General features: G+C 42.8%; 1 protein-coding gene across 2 annotated transcripts in view; it reads left to right on the forward strand.

Annotated features, from left to right (window-relative positions):
• stk10 (serine/threonine kinase 10) overlaps positions 1–4,531 on the forward strand; it is a 42,642-nt gene extending 38,111 nt beyond the window's left edge. For both annotated transcript variants that reach the window (XM_068331363.1, XM_068331364.1), the window contains exons 13-21: positions 253–376; positions 552–731; positions 924–1,016; positions 1,115–1,244; positions 1,358–1,482; positions 1,625–1,813; positions 1,886–2,011; positions 2,116–2,229; positions 2,762–4,531. In XM_068331363.1, the coding sequence (XP_068187464.1) occupies positions 253–376; positions 552–731; positions 924–1,016; positions 1,115–1,244; positions 1,358–1,482; positions 1,625–1,813; positions 1,886–2,011; positions 2,116–2,229; positions 2,762–2,902 (1,222 nt within the window). In that variant the 3' untranslated portion in view covers positions 2,903–4,531. The remainder of the gene's footprint in view (positions 1–252; positions 377–551; positions 732–923; positions 1,017–1,114; positions 1,245–1,357; positions 1,483–1,624; positions 1,814–1,885; positions 2,012–2,115; positions 2,230–2,761) is intronic.
• Positions 4,532–18,753: the final 14,222 nt, after the last annotated feature.

Genomic DNA, 18,753 nt, shown 5'->3' on the forward strand with positions numbered 1-18,753 from the left:
TAATGTCTTGTCGGTTGAAAGTTATTTATTCATTGCAAATTTGTCTACCTTCATTATCATTTTCAGCTTATTGCAGGCTGAAATCAGACATTTCTGATGTGAAATCTTAAATAAAAAAAAGTAACATAGTAACTAAAATAACATTACTGTATATTTGGAATACTTGTTAAAAACAAATAGTATATATAATAATACTTGTTAGAAGGTTGGTGAAGTTAAAGATATGTTAGTAACACGGCTGTGTGTGTTTAGACGTCAAGAGTTGCGTGAGCTCCGTTTGATGCAGAAGGAAGCACACCGCGCTCAGGCTGTCCTAAACGCCAAACTGGATACACAGAAAGAACAAATGCAAAGACGTTTTGACCAGGAGTTGAATGTAAGTCAGTGTTGTATCTCAAAATTTTCTACACCCAGCAACATGAGAGTTTCCTTTGAATGATATCAAAGTTATATACTGTATTTTTTGATACACATGGAGGTAAAAGTATTTTATCATATAAATAAAATCTTTACTTCATATTAGAATATATTTGTTAATATCTGTGTCTCAGAACAAGAAAAAGCACTTTGATGTGGAGCAGGAGAATATGGAGAAGCACCAGAAGCAGATGATTGAGAAGATGGAGACAGACCATAATGCTAAACTCAAAGATGAGAGCAAACGCATCAAAGCAGAGCAAGATCGTGACTTCCACAAGTTCCAGGATCAGATAAAACACAAGAAAAAGGAGGTTTGCCTAATTAAATGTGCACATGGAGAAAAATCACCTTTTGAATTTCCCGTTTTTTTATATTTTTTTTAAATAAAATCAACACGAGGTGCTGGAAAAGGAAAATAAATGAGTCAGTCTTCATGTACTTTGTGTTTGTCATGTGTTGCTCATTGAATATGGCTGATACATGCCTGCTTTTAATGCATTTAGGTAAAACAAAGTGTTGATAAGATGCCCAGAAGTCAGCGTAAAGAATCCCTGAGGCAAATGATGAATACCTTCCAAGAAGCAAAGATGAGTCAGGTATTATATGTGGTCATTTTGGGTGTATGGTTTTATTATGTAGGCTTAATTTAATAATTTATCAGTCTTCTTATTCATTAATGCCTCTTTTTTTGTAGGAGAACAAATTCTTGGCAGATCAGAAAAGTTTTCTGGATAGCACACTGCAGAGAATCATCTGCAACAACAAGAAAGAGATTGCAGACATGGAAAGGGAGTGCCTGTATCAGAAACACCAGCTTATCAGAGGTACAGTATATCAGTCTTTTTATTCTTTGCCCAAACATGCTGTTGGTGAGTCTGTTACTGTTGTGTCTCATATTATTTACTTCATCTTTAAATTCTAACTTTGCTCTGATTAGAGCGTGAAGCTACGATATGGGACATGGAAGAGAAGAACCTGTATGAGAGACACCAGCTTCTGAAGCAACAGCTTAAAGAACAATATTTCCTCCAGAGGCATCAGCTTGTCAAGAAACATGATAAAGTAAGTCAGTGCATTGAAACTCCTCCTTAAACACAATATTTGTCCCCGCTATCATACACCCTATTAACCTTGGTTTAAAGCATATGTTAAATTTAAAATCAGGACAAAAACTAAATTTAGATGTCATATGTCCTCAATGCAGGAGCAGGAACAGATGCAGTGTTACAATCAGAGAATGATAGAGATACTGAAAGCGCGGCAGCAGCAAGAAAAGACCCGGCTGCCCAAGATCCAGCGCAATGAGGCCAAGACCCGCATGGCCATGTACAAGAAGAGCCTTCGAATAAACTCCACGGGCAGCTCCTCCGAGGACAGGGAGAAGATCAAACAAGTAATTGAAAATTATTTTTTCCGCTTCAATCTTTTTGTTATTTTGTAACTCACTACTTTGGTGTCTTTTTAGTTTTCCCAGCAGGAAGATAAGCGGCAGAAGGCAGAGAGGCTGCACCAGCAGCAGAAGCATGAGAACCAGATGAGGGAGATGCTTGGCCAATGTGAAAGTAACATGAGAGAGCTGCAGCAGCTCCAGGTATTATTGGGGGATTCGCCGTTGTGGCCTCCAAGTCACTGCGGGTCCATTGGTTTGTGTCAGTTAATATAATGCAGTTGCAAATGACTTGTCTTGTGCATCAGAATGAAAAATGCCACCTGTTGATTGAGAATGAGACAGTGAAGCTGAAGCACTTGGATGAACAACACAACCAGGTGATGAAAGAATGGAGAGATAACCTGAAACCCAGGAAGAAGGTAAGTGTTTCCTGCTACAATACCATTCACACAAGCTCAGGGCTCTGACTAATTCTCATTATCATTAGTATTTGATTGACTTGTTCACCCTTTTATATAGAAATGATATAGAAAAGTATTTCTCTTACCTTGAATACACTGATTGTAAGTAGCTATATTTCAAAGTTAACCCCATCAGTGCAGTCACTTGAATCAAGTTTTTTATTATAAAAAAAACTTGATTTTAATAAAATCTGTCTTCCATTAAAAGTATTTATGTTCTAAATAATTTTGTTCTAAATAATTTTGTTTATAGAGATGTTGATTATTTATGAACAAAAAGTTTATTTTCTGTTGATTACTGCATTTGACAGAAGACCGCTACAGTGCATTATTATTAGACTACAGCTGTCCTGGCGTCATTAACAATTATCAGGCAAATGAAGGCTGGTCTGTGAAAATATTGTCTTGGGTGAAACTGGTTCGTAGCGCAAAAAAGGTTGGGAACTGCTGATATAATACATAGTTTCATTCTTGTTTTTGAACATTCAAGGCCCTTGAAGAGGAGCTACACCTTAAGACAAAGGAGCAGGAGGCCTTTTTCAAGATGAGTGAAAACACTGATTGCCCAAACCCAAGTTCCCCGAACAAACGCTCCAAGTTTGTACCTTACCAAGACTTTTCACACACATGAGAAAGGGACTGTAATACTCCACAGTATCTCTTGGCCACTGTTCTTAGCATGCAAAACCACAGACAAGTCATCCATACATAGCCTGTTGCCTCAGTTTATCTGGTTTTGCCTGTAAATTCAGTGAACACATCCCTCCTTTAGGTTCATTTATTGTTAAAGTATGTTTTACATCACATTCAAAGGTTTTTCTTTGAAATATTGTCTCTGCACTTGTCAGATTTTAAACTCACCTAGGCCTCACATCAAATGAGATGCACAATATCAGCTCCCATACAGTGTTCATTTTTTCTTTAAACTCCCTTTTGGTTTTCAGTGAGGTATGAAACTGTGACTACAGATTTGGGTAAGACAGAAATTCCAAATGATCAGTCTTAGAGAATTTTATAGTAGTCTGGTATCTTAAAATACCCACTGAGTGAATGCATATTGTGTATTTCTATTTACATTGTGTATTTCTATGAGTTTTTGAGGCAATAGCTACCTGTAAGCACCTTTGTTTATCCCAAATTATTAATAGTCTTGCAAATTTGACCCACAACACATTTACCAATCACTTGACTATTTCTCTACACCATGGATTATTGATCTGTTTTATTTGTAAACCGTATCCAGCTAACATGTCAGCTTAAAGTCTGCCTTTATTTATTTTTGATAGAGCTTTAAGTGTTCTCGATGTTGAAGATCTCTGCTGAGGAGAACCATAGCCAGATTGCTAGAAAGACTTATTTGAATATGTTTCTCTTCTTTTATACACCTATGATTTGAAGGATATGCTTTTTAATGTTACATGTTTGAAAATATGGTTTAGGCTGAATCCAGATCAAAATTAAAGTTTTTATAATTATTTGGAAATGGGATTTTAACAGACAAGGGAATACTTTATTTTTTAATCGTTAAGACGTATTTGTGTTTGTGTTTTTATTCTTTAAAATCAGTAACACTGGATGAGAACAGACGATGCCAAAGCCAATGTAAAGTTGCTGTTTGAAGGATGTTCAATGATTTAATTTTGAATTTAAAGTACAAATGTGTATAACCATTGTATCACGCGCAGTGAATGTACTGCTTGCTAACCAAAGTGCAATACACTGTCTTTAAACTTAGAGATTTATTTTCTTAAACCTTCCTTTGTACTGAGAGGGGAAATGCTATACAGAGTTAAAATGGATGTCTACTTTTTCAAAAGAAATAATTGTTTTAAATGTATTTCCATTTTCATAATTTTAGTATTTGAGAAGCAGTAAGTTGAGGCTTAAGTTTTGGATTTTTTTTTTTTAACATAGCTTTTTTTTTTTTTTTTTACAGAAATGTAATAATTCAGACTGGTGTAAGATACCAGACCTTAAAGCTTTACAGCTGAGGAAGTTGTCTTAATGGGGGGAAGTTTTCTTAAGAACAGTTTGACTTATATATTTACTGTACATTGATTCAGGTACCACATAATCTCACTATATTAAAAGTATTTAAATTGTTGAAATTCTCTTTCCTGTAATTTTTTGTGGCACCATTTATAAATTCCTCTGCCTCAGTTTGGATGATGTTTGTATGGAGGGGTTGTGAGTGAATGAATGTTGATCAGAAGAAACCACTGTAAATAACTTAATAAAAGCTGATTTTCTATTTACAGGACTGGTTGGGGCTCTGTCTGTCATTTTGCTTACTTTATTTTTCTTATTAATTTTGTGAATTCCAGCAGAACAATGGCTATTTAAAAATTAAGGTAAACATATGTATGGGTCTCAGAACAATACATATTTTTACATTTCCTCAGTTGGAAAATGTACAAGGAGCATTTCACTGAAAAAAAGAGCAACCTATACATCTAACTAACTACATTGCTAGATCTAATCATCTTGATTTTGACAGCTCATCACAACGACATGCACTTGAACCTACATGTTTAATTTCTTAAAATTTTGTTTACTTGAAAGCAACACAAGCAGAAAATATAACTCATGTGTTCACATATTTGTGGGTGATTATTTGGCTACATAAAATAAGTTGTATATTTAGCTTTCTTTTTTAGCCCTCCAGTCCTCAAGGAAATAACGCTATACATCTTGGTATTGGCTTCTCACACATATGTAGTCAACTGAGCTATGGGAAAAGGATATTTTCAGAAACTAGTTATGCTCACTTCAGGATGAAGTGAGGAGGGCACTGATGAAGAGTGGAAAGATACCCGGCCCTGATAATATACCCGTGGAGGTATGGAAGTGTCTAGGAGAGGTGGCAGTGGAGTGACTGGGTTGTTCAACAGGATCTTAGATTGTGAGGAGAACCCTGAGGAATGGAGGAGAAGTGGCTGCAGCCCGTTTTAATAACAAGTGAGATGTGCAGAGTTGTGGCAACCACAGACGAATAACGCTGATGAACAATACAATGAAGTTATGGGAAAGAGTAGTTGAAGCTAGACTAAGGGCAGAAGTGAGCATTTGTGAGCAGCAGAATGGTTTTTTGCCAAAAAAGAGTACTACAGGTGCAGTATTTGCTTTGAGGATGTTAGAGAAGTACAGAGAAGGCCGGAGGGAGCTGCATTGTGTTTTTCCAGATGTGGAGAAAGCTTATGACAAGGTGCCCAGAGAGGAATTGTGGTATTGTATGAGGAAGTCTGGGGTGGCAGAGAAGTACGTTATAGAAGTGCAGGATATGTATGAGGACTGTAAGACAGTGGTGAGGTGTGCTGTAGGTGTGACAGAGGAGTTCAAGGTGGAGGTGGGACTGCATCAGGGATCAGCTCTGAGCCCCTTCTTGTTCGCTATGGTTATGGACAGGCTGACAGACGAGGTTAGACAGGAATCTCCATGGACTATGTTGTTTACAGATGACATCGTGATCTGCAGTGAGAGCAGGGAACAGGTGGAGGAGAAGCTAGAGAGGTGGAGGTTTGTCCTGGAAAGGAGAGGAATGAAGGTTAGCCGCAGTAAGACAGAGTACATATGTGTGAATGAGAGGGACGCAAGTGGAAGAGTGAGGTTACAGGGAGAAGAGATCAAGAAGGTGGAGGATTTAAGTACTTAGGATCAACAATCAAGAGCAATGGAGAGTGTGGAAAAGAGGTGAAGAAGTGTGTACAGGCAGGATGGAACGGATAGAGAAAAGTGTCAGGTGTGATAGAAGAGTTTCAGCTAAAATAAAAGGAAAGGTGTACAGAACTGTGGTGAGACCAGCGATGTTGTTTGATCTAGAGACAGTGTCACTGAGGAAAAGACAGGAGACAGAGCTGGAGGTAGCAGAGGTCAAGATGCTGAGGTTTCCTTTGGGAGTGACCAGGATAAATAGGATCAGGAATAGTACATCAGAGGGACAGCAAATGTTAGAAGTTTTGGAAATAAAGTCAGAGAGGCCAGACTGAGATGGTTTGGACATGTCCAGAGGAGAGATCGTGAATAATTGGTAGAAGGATGCTGACTTTTGAAATGCAAGACAGGAGGCTTAGAAGAATACCAAAGAGGAGGTTTATGGATGTAGTGAAAGAGGACATGAAGGTAGTTGGTGTGAGAGAAGAGGATGCAGAAGACAGGGTTAGATGAAAGCAATTGATTCATTGTGGAGACCCCTGAAGGGGAAAGCTGAAAAAATAAGAGTAGAGCTAGACTAGGCCCTTATTAACTGTCATATGAAGATTGTATATACTGTATATTGTCATTTTAATGGAAAAATGTTTAACTCAGCCAGCTGCAAAATACTAGTGGTCAACCTTAATATTCAATGTTTACTATATCATAGAATCAGTTAAACTGTCATTTGAATATACCTAAACTAGCGAGAACCCGTGGAAAATCCACAATAAAAAAATAATATCAGACATCATACCAATTATATGAAAACAAATGTATTGGTATTATAAACCAAGCGCACACAGCATAGTCAAAAATCAACATGGTGATGTAACAACTTTTTGTTGTCAAATCATGGATTGCACTGGGCAGGCATTGCGAAGTCATTGATGAATCAAAGTCAAAGTCAGCTTTACTGTCAAGTGTACCAAATATGCACGACATACAGCACAGATAAAATTGACCCACGGTAGACAGGCAGTACAACACAGGCAGGACAACACAGGCAGTACAACACAAGGTATGAGATGAAAAATGGGAGTATGAGCACCTTGGGGCAAGTAGACATGACGAGGATGGACGTGACAAAGATGGACAAACACAAGGAGAGACAAGACACTATTGAGAGAGAGAGGAGCCGCTGCGGGTGCACATGCCGCCATCCTCAGCAAAAAAAAAAAAGTTAGGTTAACTGAAGAAAGGAAGCAAACTAATTGTGATATTGGGAAAGGAGCTCACATTAAAGGAAAAGGCACCTGTCAAAAGATTTAAGTGGAAAAGAAATTTTAGAGAAGTGATAGTTCTGTTAGGTGACTACATGAACAGAACTGCATGTAGTTACTTAAAGACTGTTTTTGTCAGATGCCTGAGGAGCATTTTGGATACTACATCGATTGTCACAGTCCAAACCATAGCTGGACAGACCGTTTGTGCTAGCCAGCTAGTTTCTCTCAGAATTCGCTGCCATTTTCTGTGTCGTTCCTGCTGTTTGGAGTCTCTGCTCAAAAACAGGAAAATTGTTTGAACAGTTATGACACTCTAAAATTATGTTAACCAGTGAAGTGATTTAGACATTATACACGTGTTATTTGTTAATGCTATTTGCTATGTTTGCTAGCTTCACAGTAGTCAACTTTAATCACACTCTCATTTAATCTTTGCAGACAGTTGAACCCTATCCCAGTACACACAGAGCTCACAGAACTCATCTAATCTTTTCCCACGCTCTTTTCTCACCCTTGAAGTCTGTACACATTTGAACAGACACACAGACACACACAGACACACAGAGACACACAGACACAGACACAGACACACACACACACACACACACACACACACACACACACACACACACACACACACACACACAAACCTACACACCCCCACACATCCAAGGTAACAGTTCCATTTATGGAAGTCTTCACATTTATGGGGTGATAAGGATGTAGGCAGGATTGTTTACAGGATGAGACCGGAGACGGAAACTACGTCGAGAAGATGCGGCCGGAAACCTGTCACGATCAGATTGGCCCAGAAGACACCACATCCCCTCATGCATATTCTTAATCTGAATTGTTTAAATTTGAAATTTGATTTCAGCTGCGTCTGGTGTAAGACCTGTGTAGTACCGGCAGTCAGGGACTGTGGAGAGCCCGGATATCTGTATTAGACTTGTTGTCAGGAATAAACTGTTTAAACTTATGACAATCGTCTAAGTCTCCTACTTTACGTCAATAACAAAAACCCATGAAATAAAGAAGCTTTGAAAGGACTTTGCTTCAGTTTTTGGCGCCCAACGTGGTGAGAGGGAGAGACGAAGACGAAGGATCGTCAACTCTGTGATGATAGCGGCGACAGCGGCTGTGAGCAGCAATGATGACCTCGGATGACCCGGTCCAAAACATGTTTTTCATCCCCCAGTGGCCACAATTAACAAAGGTAAGCAGAAAACCTGTTGTAACAACCAAATTTCTGCAATTGGACTGACTAAATTAAAGGAGATGAGTGATAATGTTGTAAGATCGGTTCAGTAAGATAAGGTAAGATAAGATAAGATAGGTTTGAGTCCTTCCGGAGAAGTATCATTGGGGTTAGAGTCCCTCCTAACAGCGATTCGGTTAATATTCTTGGGTTAAAGTCCCTCCTACGGTGTTTCGGTTAATATTCTTGGGTTAAAGTCCCTCCTGCGGCGATTCGGTAGATGTGATTAAGTGTTTTATTGAATATTGTGTTGTATTGCATTGTATTGTGGGAAATGGAAGGTGAATGTGATAAATGGGAATTGTGTGGAATGGATGGAATAAATGGTCAGGGACAGAGTGTGATTTTTGAAAGGATTCAAAGACAAATATTGAGTGGTATTGATAAGAAAAAACATGTCAAAGAAAAACAAAAGCTTCAGAGAGTGTGGACAAAGTTAAAAATGAGTGAAGGAACAGTAAATGTGATGAAGGATGTGAGCTGGAAGTTAAGAGAGGAGGAGAAAAAGGCACAGGAAAGGGTTAAAGATTTACAGGAGAGGGACAGGACGAAGAGGAAATGCAGGCAGGAAAGACGAAAGACGAAGGGTAGGCAGGACGAAGAGAGAAAAGGAAGTTGAAGAGGGAGTTAAAGGAAGCAGAAGAAGATAGAATAGAGGTGCATAAGTTAACTTTGAGTGCAGTAGCTTTGACTCAGACATCCACTTCACCAGTGACCCAGACACAGACGGAACCAGACAATCAGACAAAAAATCAGACAAGACAAAAAATCATCCGGCAGTGACGCCTAACGCACCGCCCCTCTTTAATGAACAATGCCAAACGAACGGACAATTCCCTATGCTTAGAGTAGCTGGTGAACTAAACATTGATACAGATATCGATCAGTCAGAACGGTGGAACGAGGCACAAAGACAGGCGCTCCGCGACATCATGAGGATCCCACCGGCCCAAGCTTCACATAATCAGGTGCCCTCCGCGCACACACCCGCCCGAGAACGCGAGAGAAGTGAGTATAATAGATTACAGGACAGACTCGATGAAGATACAGCAAAACATAACCAGGTTTTGATTGATAAAGCAGTCGAAGAAAAAACACACAGATTAATGGGAGACAATGCGGCTAGGCCTCTGACCCCCACCACGGCAGCAGGTGAGACTGAATGGTACGTTGAGTCAGCAGCACACCCTCGGGACGAAGAGGAGGAAGGTATCCCGGCACACACGCGCAGTGGTAAGACTTATCGTAGGATGCCCCTGAGAATCAACCAACAAGGTAATTTGGGAGAATATAAACTGTTTTCATTTATTGATGTTCAGAATCAGAATCAGAATCAGAGTTTTTATTGTCATGCTGACACACGTTTAAATATGACAGTACAAAATATGTCTCTGGAGGTCCCAGTAAGCCCGGTTGATAAATAAGATAAATAAGATTAAATAAGATAAATAAGATAAGTTAAGAAAAGAATGTAAGATAAATAGGAGAACAGAGAAAAGTTAAGAATAGTAAGTGTAAATTGAAAAGTGTTCGAACAGCAAAGTCTACAGTGTAGCAGCTGTATGTGGGTAAGTATGTGGGTGCTCCATCCATTGCACCTGATGAAGCACCATATTGCACCAGATCCCTGTGTGTCTGTGGTGACACTCGGGGCGTCGTGAGAGTGACTACAGAGCACCACAGGAGTTCAGCTGTCTAACGGCCTCTGGGAAGAAGCTGTTCCTCAGCCTGGTGGTCCTGCTCCGGATGCTCCGTAGTCTCCTGCCTGAGGGGAGGGGTTGGCACAGACTGTGTGCTGGGTGGGTGGGGTCTCTCATGATTTGGGTGGCCCTCCTTCTACACCTACTTATGTAGATTTCTGTGGTGGTAGGTAGGCCACCCCCTACAGTCCTCTGTGCAGCCTTCAAAACCCTCTGCAGGGCTTTCCTGTCTGCTGCAGAGCAGCTGCCGTGCCACACCGTGATGCTGGTGGTGAGGATGCTCTCCACCGCTCCCCTGTAGAAAGCCTTCACGACGGGACCGCCCAGTCCAGCACGCCTCAGCTTTCTGAGGAAGTAGAGCCGCTGGTGGGCCTTCCTGAGCAGGTAGGAGGTGTTACAGCTCCAGGTGAGGTCCTCAGTGAGTTGAACCCCCAAGTACCTGTAGCTGGAAACCACCTCCACAGCTGCTCCTCCGATGTGCAGGGGGGAGGGGAGTGTCTCTTCCTCCTGAAGTCCACCACCATCTCCTTGGTCTCCTTGGCCACCATCTCCTTGAAGGTATGGCTAAAAAGTTACCACCCCTCTCTCAAGGAGCGGGTCAATGGATTGGACACATGTTAGCCATGACCTCAGGTCAAACTTTAGCAGTAGGAGATGTATTGCAATTGTTAGGAACTGCACTAACCCCTATGAAAATTTCAGCTGTCAAAACAGCAGCAGGATTGCATGGTGTGGGAGCATAGAAACCGTTCGGACTGTATGCCAGAGCCTTGTTTAATGTGCTGAGAGAGGAATTCCCGACACCCCGTGGAAACACCCCTACCTCGTTCCCATGGGATGGTAAGGAGGAACCATTGGTGTATTATGACAACTGTCTGGCCAAATGGTCAACGGCAATGGAGCACATCCCTCCAACAATAAGGTATCTGAGACACTGTTTAGAACAGCTCTCTTGAATGGTTTGACACTTCCACTGAAGAATAAATTAACAGGTGATCCAGATTTCTTGATTATGGTAGAAGGCCGTTACCGCCATCACCTTGTGCATCATTTAACACATTATCAGAGAACAGAGGCCGACCACAATGCCAATGTCCAACACATGCAGACACAATTACTTAAATTAAACTTATCTGAGAGCTAGATCTAAGTCAAATGATATAAATGATATAAAGTCAAATTCAGCTGACAGTGTTATGTGGCAGGGTCGTGGTGGCTGGTCTGGGCCCGAGGAGGAGGTGAAAGCTATGGTGGCAACGGATCATACTCAGGTAATCAGCCTGGATGTTTCATCTGTGGTGATCTTAATCATTGGAGTCGCAGTTGCCCACAGGCCTGACTAAGACCACAATGGTACGGTCCACGACCACCTCGAGGCAGAGAATTTCCGGGACGTGGCAGAGGGGGCATCTATCCATGGGCACCAAACAACCCGCGGCTGGGGGGAACGAATGGACAGCAGCAATATGGTCAATATTACACTGGGGAAACAGTGACAGAGGGGGAGGAGGACCCCTAGTGGACAGCCTAGGGATGCCTGGGGAGCCCTGGAGGCAACGGAATGGCAGAACCAATGCTTCCTCTGACTGTGTGCGGTAAGGCTGTCAGCTGCCTGGTAGACACTGGAGCCACATATTCCACTTACAATACACCTGTACCGCAGTCAATGTTACATCAGACAGCATATCATTGATGGGCTTCTCGGGAAAACCCCAGGTTCTGCCTTTCACCAAAACATTACCTACTGTGTTAGTGGGACATTGTTTAAGACACAGGTTCATTGCATCACCAAAAACACCTGTTAATCTGATAGGCAGAGACTTGCTAATTGCCACAAACGCTACCATTTTGTGTGGACCACAAGGTTTTGACTGTCCGGTTCCCAGATGGTACTCAAGTTTTTTGCAGTGAAGCTGGACACAATGGACAATGGCTGATGCGACCAGTTCCAACCTCACCCACTGCTGACATCTACTGGGCAGAGGTTCAACCAGAGACACCCTCCGCTGACCCTGGCGTGTGTTCCGTGTATGCCATGTGGAAGCCTTGGATTCAGTCCTGTGCACCCTACCTGCCTCCTATCGAACCACTACGTTGCACACTGTTTTATGATAGGGACCACAATGAAACATATGAAGATAGGTTCAGATCACACATAGATGATAGTTGGCAGTTACATTCCGAGCACATTTACATCTCAACTGAAGGCGTTGCGGCACACAAGATTTTGACACCAGAACAGAGCATGTTTGAAATGGGAAGCACATCAGTTCCCCACATTTCATTGGCGGTGTCTTCAGGACATGAGCCGAGGGAACTGGGACCCATGGTCAAACGCTTAGTTAGCCTTACTGATTGGCAGGATTCACAAATTTCACAAGTTCAATTCTCACCATCAACTAAATCATACAGAATTTTAGGTTTCATGACTGATACAGCGACATTGCAACATCACCTCATTTCATGCGAACATGGCAGAGACTTAACAGATCATGAGGATAGTCAGGTAATGTTAGATTCTATCCCCAAAGGGATATGGTCTACAGGTCCATTTGATGTAGGGAATTGTAAAGATAACCCTGATGTTGTACTAAACATTTTTGATGCACAAGTTGTTTGCAGAAAACAGTACCCATGGCCGGAAGCAGCAAACGAGGGGATGGAGAGTACACTATGTGGACTGTGGGATGCTGGTGTTCTGGAAGAATCAGATGGGTTAACCCCATTGAGGCCAGTCCAAAAACCAGATGGAGTAAGTTATCGAATGGCACATGATTTCAGAGCCATAAATGATGTAACAATAACTCCAGTTCCACCTGTACCTGATCCACATAGGGTATTGACATCACTCTCACCTAAATTCAAATGGTTCACAGCAGTGGATTTGGCAAATGCTTTCTTTTGCTTACCTCTACAACCAGATTCCAGAAAATACTTTGCATTTTGGTATCATGGAGTCAAGTCACAAAACACTAGACTCCGGCAAGGATTTAAGAGCAGCCCTGAATCTTCAATAAGGCTTTGAAAACAATGTTGTCTGACATGCAGTTGCCTGAAGGTTGTGTGTTAGTTCAGTACGTGGATGATCTCTTGTTGGCATGTGAGATACCTGGAATTTGTTTAGAAGCCACTGAATGTTTATTGAGGAAATTGTTCTCATGTGGTTTCAAAGTGTCCAAACAGAAATTACAGTATTGCAGGAAATCACTTTCCTGGGACGTGTTGTGTCAGCACATGGTTCGGCAATGTCTACGGCTCATCGCTCTATCCTGCACCGTCCAAAGCCTCAAACGGTAAAAGACATGCTATCATTTTTGGGTTTGTGCAGTTACAGTAGACACTACATCCCTTGTTTTGTTGAACACACGACACCACTACGTGCACTGATAAAATAACACGGTCACAAGAACCCCACCGCCAAACTTGAGTGGGATACAGAAACATCAGATTGCTTTGTCAGACTTGTTAATGCTTTGGCTACGCCAGATTCAGGCACTGTGTTCCATCTGAATGTTTCCATCTCAGATGATATTGCTAACGGCGTCCTGTATCAGAAGGTTGAAGGTGAACGACACATTTTGATGTCTTGTAGTGCTCGTCTTGACCCCATTGAGAGTAGACAGCCACCTTGTACCAGATATGCGGCAGGTCTTGCTACATTGATAACCAAAACAGCACACATAGTTCGAGGCCACCCACTTATCATTCTCACAGAACATTCAGTCACATCGTTTGTTGCGTCTTAGGCCTTCACCATGTCTGCTTTGCGACAAACTCCATTCCGGCGTCAACATGGCAGACTATATTAGTTATTCAGGGACACCACATGAATGCACTTTTCTGATTCAGAGTGACCTCAAACCTCGCCCAGATTTACAAACCACACCACTGTCTACAGGGTTAATTCTCTTTTCAGAGGGATGTTGTTTCAGACACACTGACGGCTCGTTGAAGGCGGCAGCAGCAGTCGTCCAATACAACCCCTTGACTGGTGACTTTGACCTGACCTCCACCACCCAACTGATGGACAGCCCCTCAGCCCAAGGTGCTGAGGCTTTGGCTTTGTGTTTGGCCCTAGAGGCAGGCGAGGGACAAGACTTGACGGTATATTCAGACTCAGCCTACGTGGTGGGTGAAGCAGTGTTGAATCTACAGGAATGGAAGAGGACAGGTTTTCTTACAGCTAAGGGGGCTCCCATAGCTCATAGACCATTGATTGAGAGACTGTCAGCCAGCATTACGTTGCCCTCCACATTGGCTATTGTCAAAACACCAGGACACAGAAAAGCCAACACGTTGCAGGCTAAAGGTAATGCAGCAGCAGATCAGGCAGCGAAGCAGGCAGCAGGGTATTGGCTTTCAGACAAAGTCATGGTGAGTATGCCACAATCTCCTATGCCTATGTCACCTGCACACACATGGACATTGCAAGAGGTGCTTGGTCATCAAAATTCTGCTTCACCAGAAAAAGTAAACTTTTGGCGTTCTAAGGGTGCTTCTAAAACATCTGATTCCCTGTGGGGAAGGGCTGTCTGGCTCTTCCCATGGGCCAGTTATCCAAAACAGTGTTATCAGAGGCCCACGGTCCTGCTCACATTGGCGTTCAGAATATGCAAAATTGTCCAATTGTCCAACCCTAACATGACCGATTTGATCTGGAATCATTGTAATGAGTGTGAAACCTGTAAATATTTCAATGTCAAACCCACACTTAAGCCCACCCCAGGTCAATTGGCTCCAGCACTCTGGCCAGGTGCAGAAATTTCTCTTGATTTCACTGACATGCAAATTCGGGTTCAGGGTAAACGGTATCTGCTTGTCATTGTCGATTCGTTCACTGGCTGGCCTGAGGCTTACCAGTGTGCCAAAGACGATTCAGCCTAAGTTATTAAGGCTCTTGTTAATCACTACATACCCACACATGGTTTTCCAGCTCGAATTAGATCTGACAACGGCAGGCATTTCATGAGTACTCATTGGTAAAAGTGGAACAAATGTTGGGTTTAAAACACACCTTTGGTTCTGTTTATCATCCTCAGAGTCAGGGAAGAGTGGAATGGATGAACCGCTCACCGAAGGACAAATTGGCTAAAGTAATGTCCTCAACTGGCCTTAATTGGCTGCAAGTGTTGCCTTTTGTCTTATTGACAATAAGACAGGGGATTAATACCAGGACTGGTTTCTCCCCTTATGAGATGTTGACGGGCAGGTTAATGCCTGGCCCGGCTAGTTCTTTGATTCCATACCAGGAAGTTCCACTTTCTGATCTTTCCTCCAAAATGTATTGGTGTCAATTGCATTCTTTGGCACATGACATGTCTCAACAGGTACAGGATCATTCTGCGGCTGCAGTTCCAGCTCCTGACCACGGTCCTCCAGTCTGGGATCGTGTCTTCCTGAAAAGTTTGTCCAGAAAGTGGGCTGAACCTCGCTGGACGGGTCCATTCAAGGTTGTGGCACGGACTGACAGGGCTGTCCGGCAGTACAGCAAGGGACCCAAGTGGTATCATTATTCTATGCTTAGACCCGATACCTCGACTTAAAGACATGTGGTTTTTTGGTGGGCTGGGGTTTCCCCTGTCCCGGAGGGGGAAGGGGGTTACACTTACTTTAGTTACTTTAGTTTTCATTTTACTTTTCTTTTTATGTTTTGGGGGACTTACTCTTTCAGACATGGCGGGAGACAATGGGGTGGTCAGCCACAGACACAGTGGGAACATACCAATAGATGAGTGGGAGTGTAAGACCCCACCCCACCCCATATCCTGTATACGGCAACAGGCGTTAAGAATTTGCATTGCCACTAATAGCCCGACTATGACCCAAATACCCTATACAGCGTTAATCAATGAAAGGGGCCAGAAAGGACAGGATTGGGAGGCGTGTGAGTGATATTTGACAGGGGGACTCTACTGGGATTCCTTACTGGCGGAAACGGGATACGATTGGACACGCTGGTCAGTAGGGCAGGCTAGAAGTACGAGAAACGCTTTTAAGATATGGAAAACAAATACGGGTGTGATACTTGAAGTAGACACGACTGGGCAGGAAAACATGAAGGAAAGTGGGTGTGTTAGTCTCACACTCTGGGCCTATAGTAGCGGTCAGGAACCTGGATTCACGTTGACAATCTGTTACGCAAACACCACCACTGTCCCTGTGATGACACCAGAAACCCGTAAGAAGGGGGTGCAATTGAATGAAAATCGTAAGAAGGTGGGGCAATTGAATAACCGCCAACAGTGGAAGGGGGATGATTGGTTTCGGGTGCATACAGGCGTGTCCAGGAGAAATAACAATTGGCTCCTTATGGTAGAACAAGCTGCTAACGTTTCCCGCTCTGATTGTGTAGTATGCATGGGCCCAAGACCCATACTTAAAGTAGTCCCTGCCAGCTTAAATACCGAGTGTTTGCATACTGTGATGACCTCAATTAATATCCCTGACCCACATTGTTCTCATTGGGATCGAACATATCCGATTGTTAGAGATGCTAAAATAAAACTTCTATTCTATAAAAGGGTAGCTCCTCAAAAATGTATTTGTATTACTATCTCTACCGGAACTAGGTATGAATTAGGCCGCATAGATCCTGCCTGGTGTAGCACCACGCAAAGGGTTGATGGGACGTTTGTGACCATCAGTAGAACTGATGTATGGTGGTGGTGCGGAAAAGGTAAATTATATGATAGATTGCCAACTGAGAATACTTCTGCGTTGTTTGCTTTAGTGTCTCTTTTGCTTCCTGTTTAAGAGATACCCACCTCGTTGGAAGAAATTTGGGCAAACAAAAACAGCATGATTCCCCAGGATTGGGTCTCCAGGAAAAGGACACCCACGCACCTTGGTTGGAGAAGGGCACCCCCACCCACCCACACACACACACACACACACACAAACCTGGACGTGCCAGAAACATCTCCCTAGGGAGGCTCCCCGGAGGCATCCAAACCAGATGCCCAAACCACCTCAGCTGATTACTTTCCACACGAAGGAGCAACGGCTCTACCCCTCACGAATATCAGCGTTTCTCACCTTATCTCTAACTGAGACAATATGCTATCCACCTGAGAAAGCCCACTTCTGTGGCTTGTGTGGTGGGGGTTTCGTTTTTCTTAAGGACAGGAGACAGTGTTTAAAATACAAGATATTTATTTGTCAATTCAAATCACGTATAGATTGAGTAGCAGTACAATGATATCATCCACAGGTTGAGTATGAGTCCAATAACATCATCGATGATATTGACAGACAGACAGGTTCAACAAACAGACAAGTTTAACAAACACTTATCTAAGCATGATGAGAGCTCTGGAGACGATGAAAAAGTCCTCCGGTGTGTTGCAGAATATTCTGGGTACAGGAAAAAACTTCAAGTAAAAACTAGGAAATGGATCACATATCTTTTTATACTCTAAAGGTGTGACTAGGGGGAGGTATTAACCTCGGCCCATCTGCTTTCAACCAGTTCTTTACGGGCTTTCAGTTGGTACGTCATGACCTCCAGACGTTACCAGAAATATCAAGTCGACAGTTTCACAAAACTATTTGATGACATAATATAATCAGTCACGTGAACCCTGTGAGGACATATCTGCTGCAGACATTCTTTGGATGACCCTGTCCAGAAACATACATTCTAATTTCAGGTATAGCATATGAAATGATCTGGCTTGCTGCTTATGTCAGTGTCTAACTTCTTCCAAGGATACCCACAGTCATGCAAGCATTTCCAAATATGGTCTAACAGGAATTATTTTCATGCAGCGTCTTCATGACCTCGAGACATCCTGGGGCCACCTTCACAAGCGCTGAATAATATGACACACACACCAATCCAGATCTTTGGTTCAATGAGATGATATTATTTTACTATATTATTTTATTATTTTATTATATTAAAAACTTTCCACCACACTTGTATCCGCAATCTCGTTCTTTTGGTCAAGACCCATCGCTCAAGACCATAGGTGAAGGTAGGAACGAAGATTGAATGGTAGATGGAGAGCTTTGCCTCTCGGCTTAGCCCCCTCTTTTTGTGGCAACAGTACGGTAAAGTGACTGCAATACCGCTCCTGCTGCCCCAATTCTCCGTCCAATCTCTTGCTCCATTGTTCCCTCACTCGTGAACAAGACCCCAAGATATTTAAACTCCTTCACTTGTGGAAGGACCTCATTCCCCAATCGGAGAAGACAATCCACCAGCTTCCCGCTGAGGACAATAGCCTCGGATTTGGAGGTGCTGATTCTAATCCCTGCCGCTTCACACTCGGTGGCAAACCGGACCAGTGAGCGCTGCAGGTCACAGGCCGATGACGCAAATAGGACCACATCATCTGCAAAATGCAGCAATACAATCCACAGCCCACCAAACTGCAAACCCTCCTCCTCATGACTATGCATCTACAGTATATCCTGTCACAAACTGAATTGGTGATAAAGCGCAGCCCTGGCAAAGGCCAATAGCCACCTGGAACAAGTCCGACTTACTGCTGAAAACCCAAGCAAGGCTCTCACATTGGGCGTACAGGGATTGAATAGCCATAAGAAGAGGCCCCCTCACCCCATACTCCCGCAGTACCTCCCACAGTAAGTGCCTGGAAACCCG

The sequence above is a fragment of the Antennarius striatus genome, chromosome 13 (assembly GCF_040054535.1).
Source record: "Antennarius striatus isolate MH-2024 chromosome 13, ASM4005453v1, whole genome shotgun sequence".
Taxonomy (NCBI): Eukaryota; Metazoa; Chordata; class Actinopteri; order Lophiiformes; family Antennariidae; genus Antennarius; species Antennarius striatus.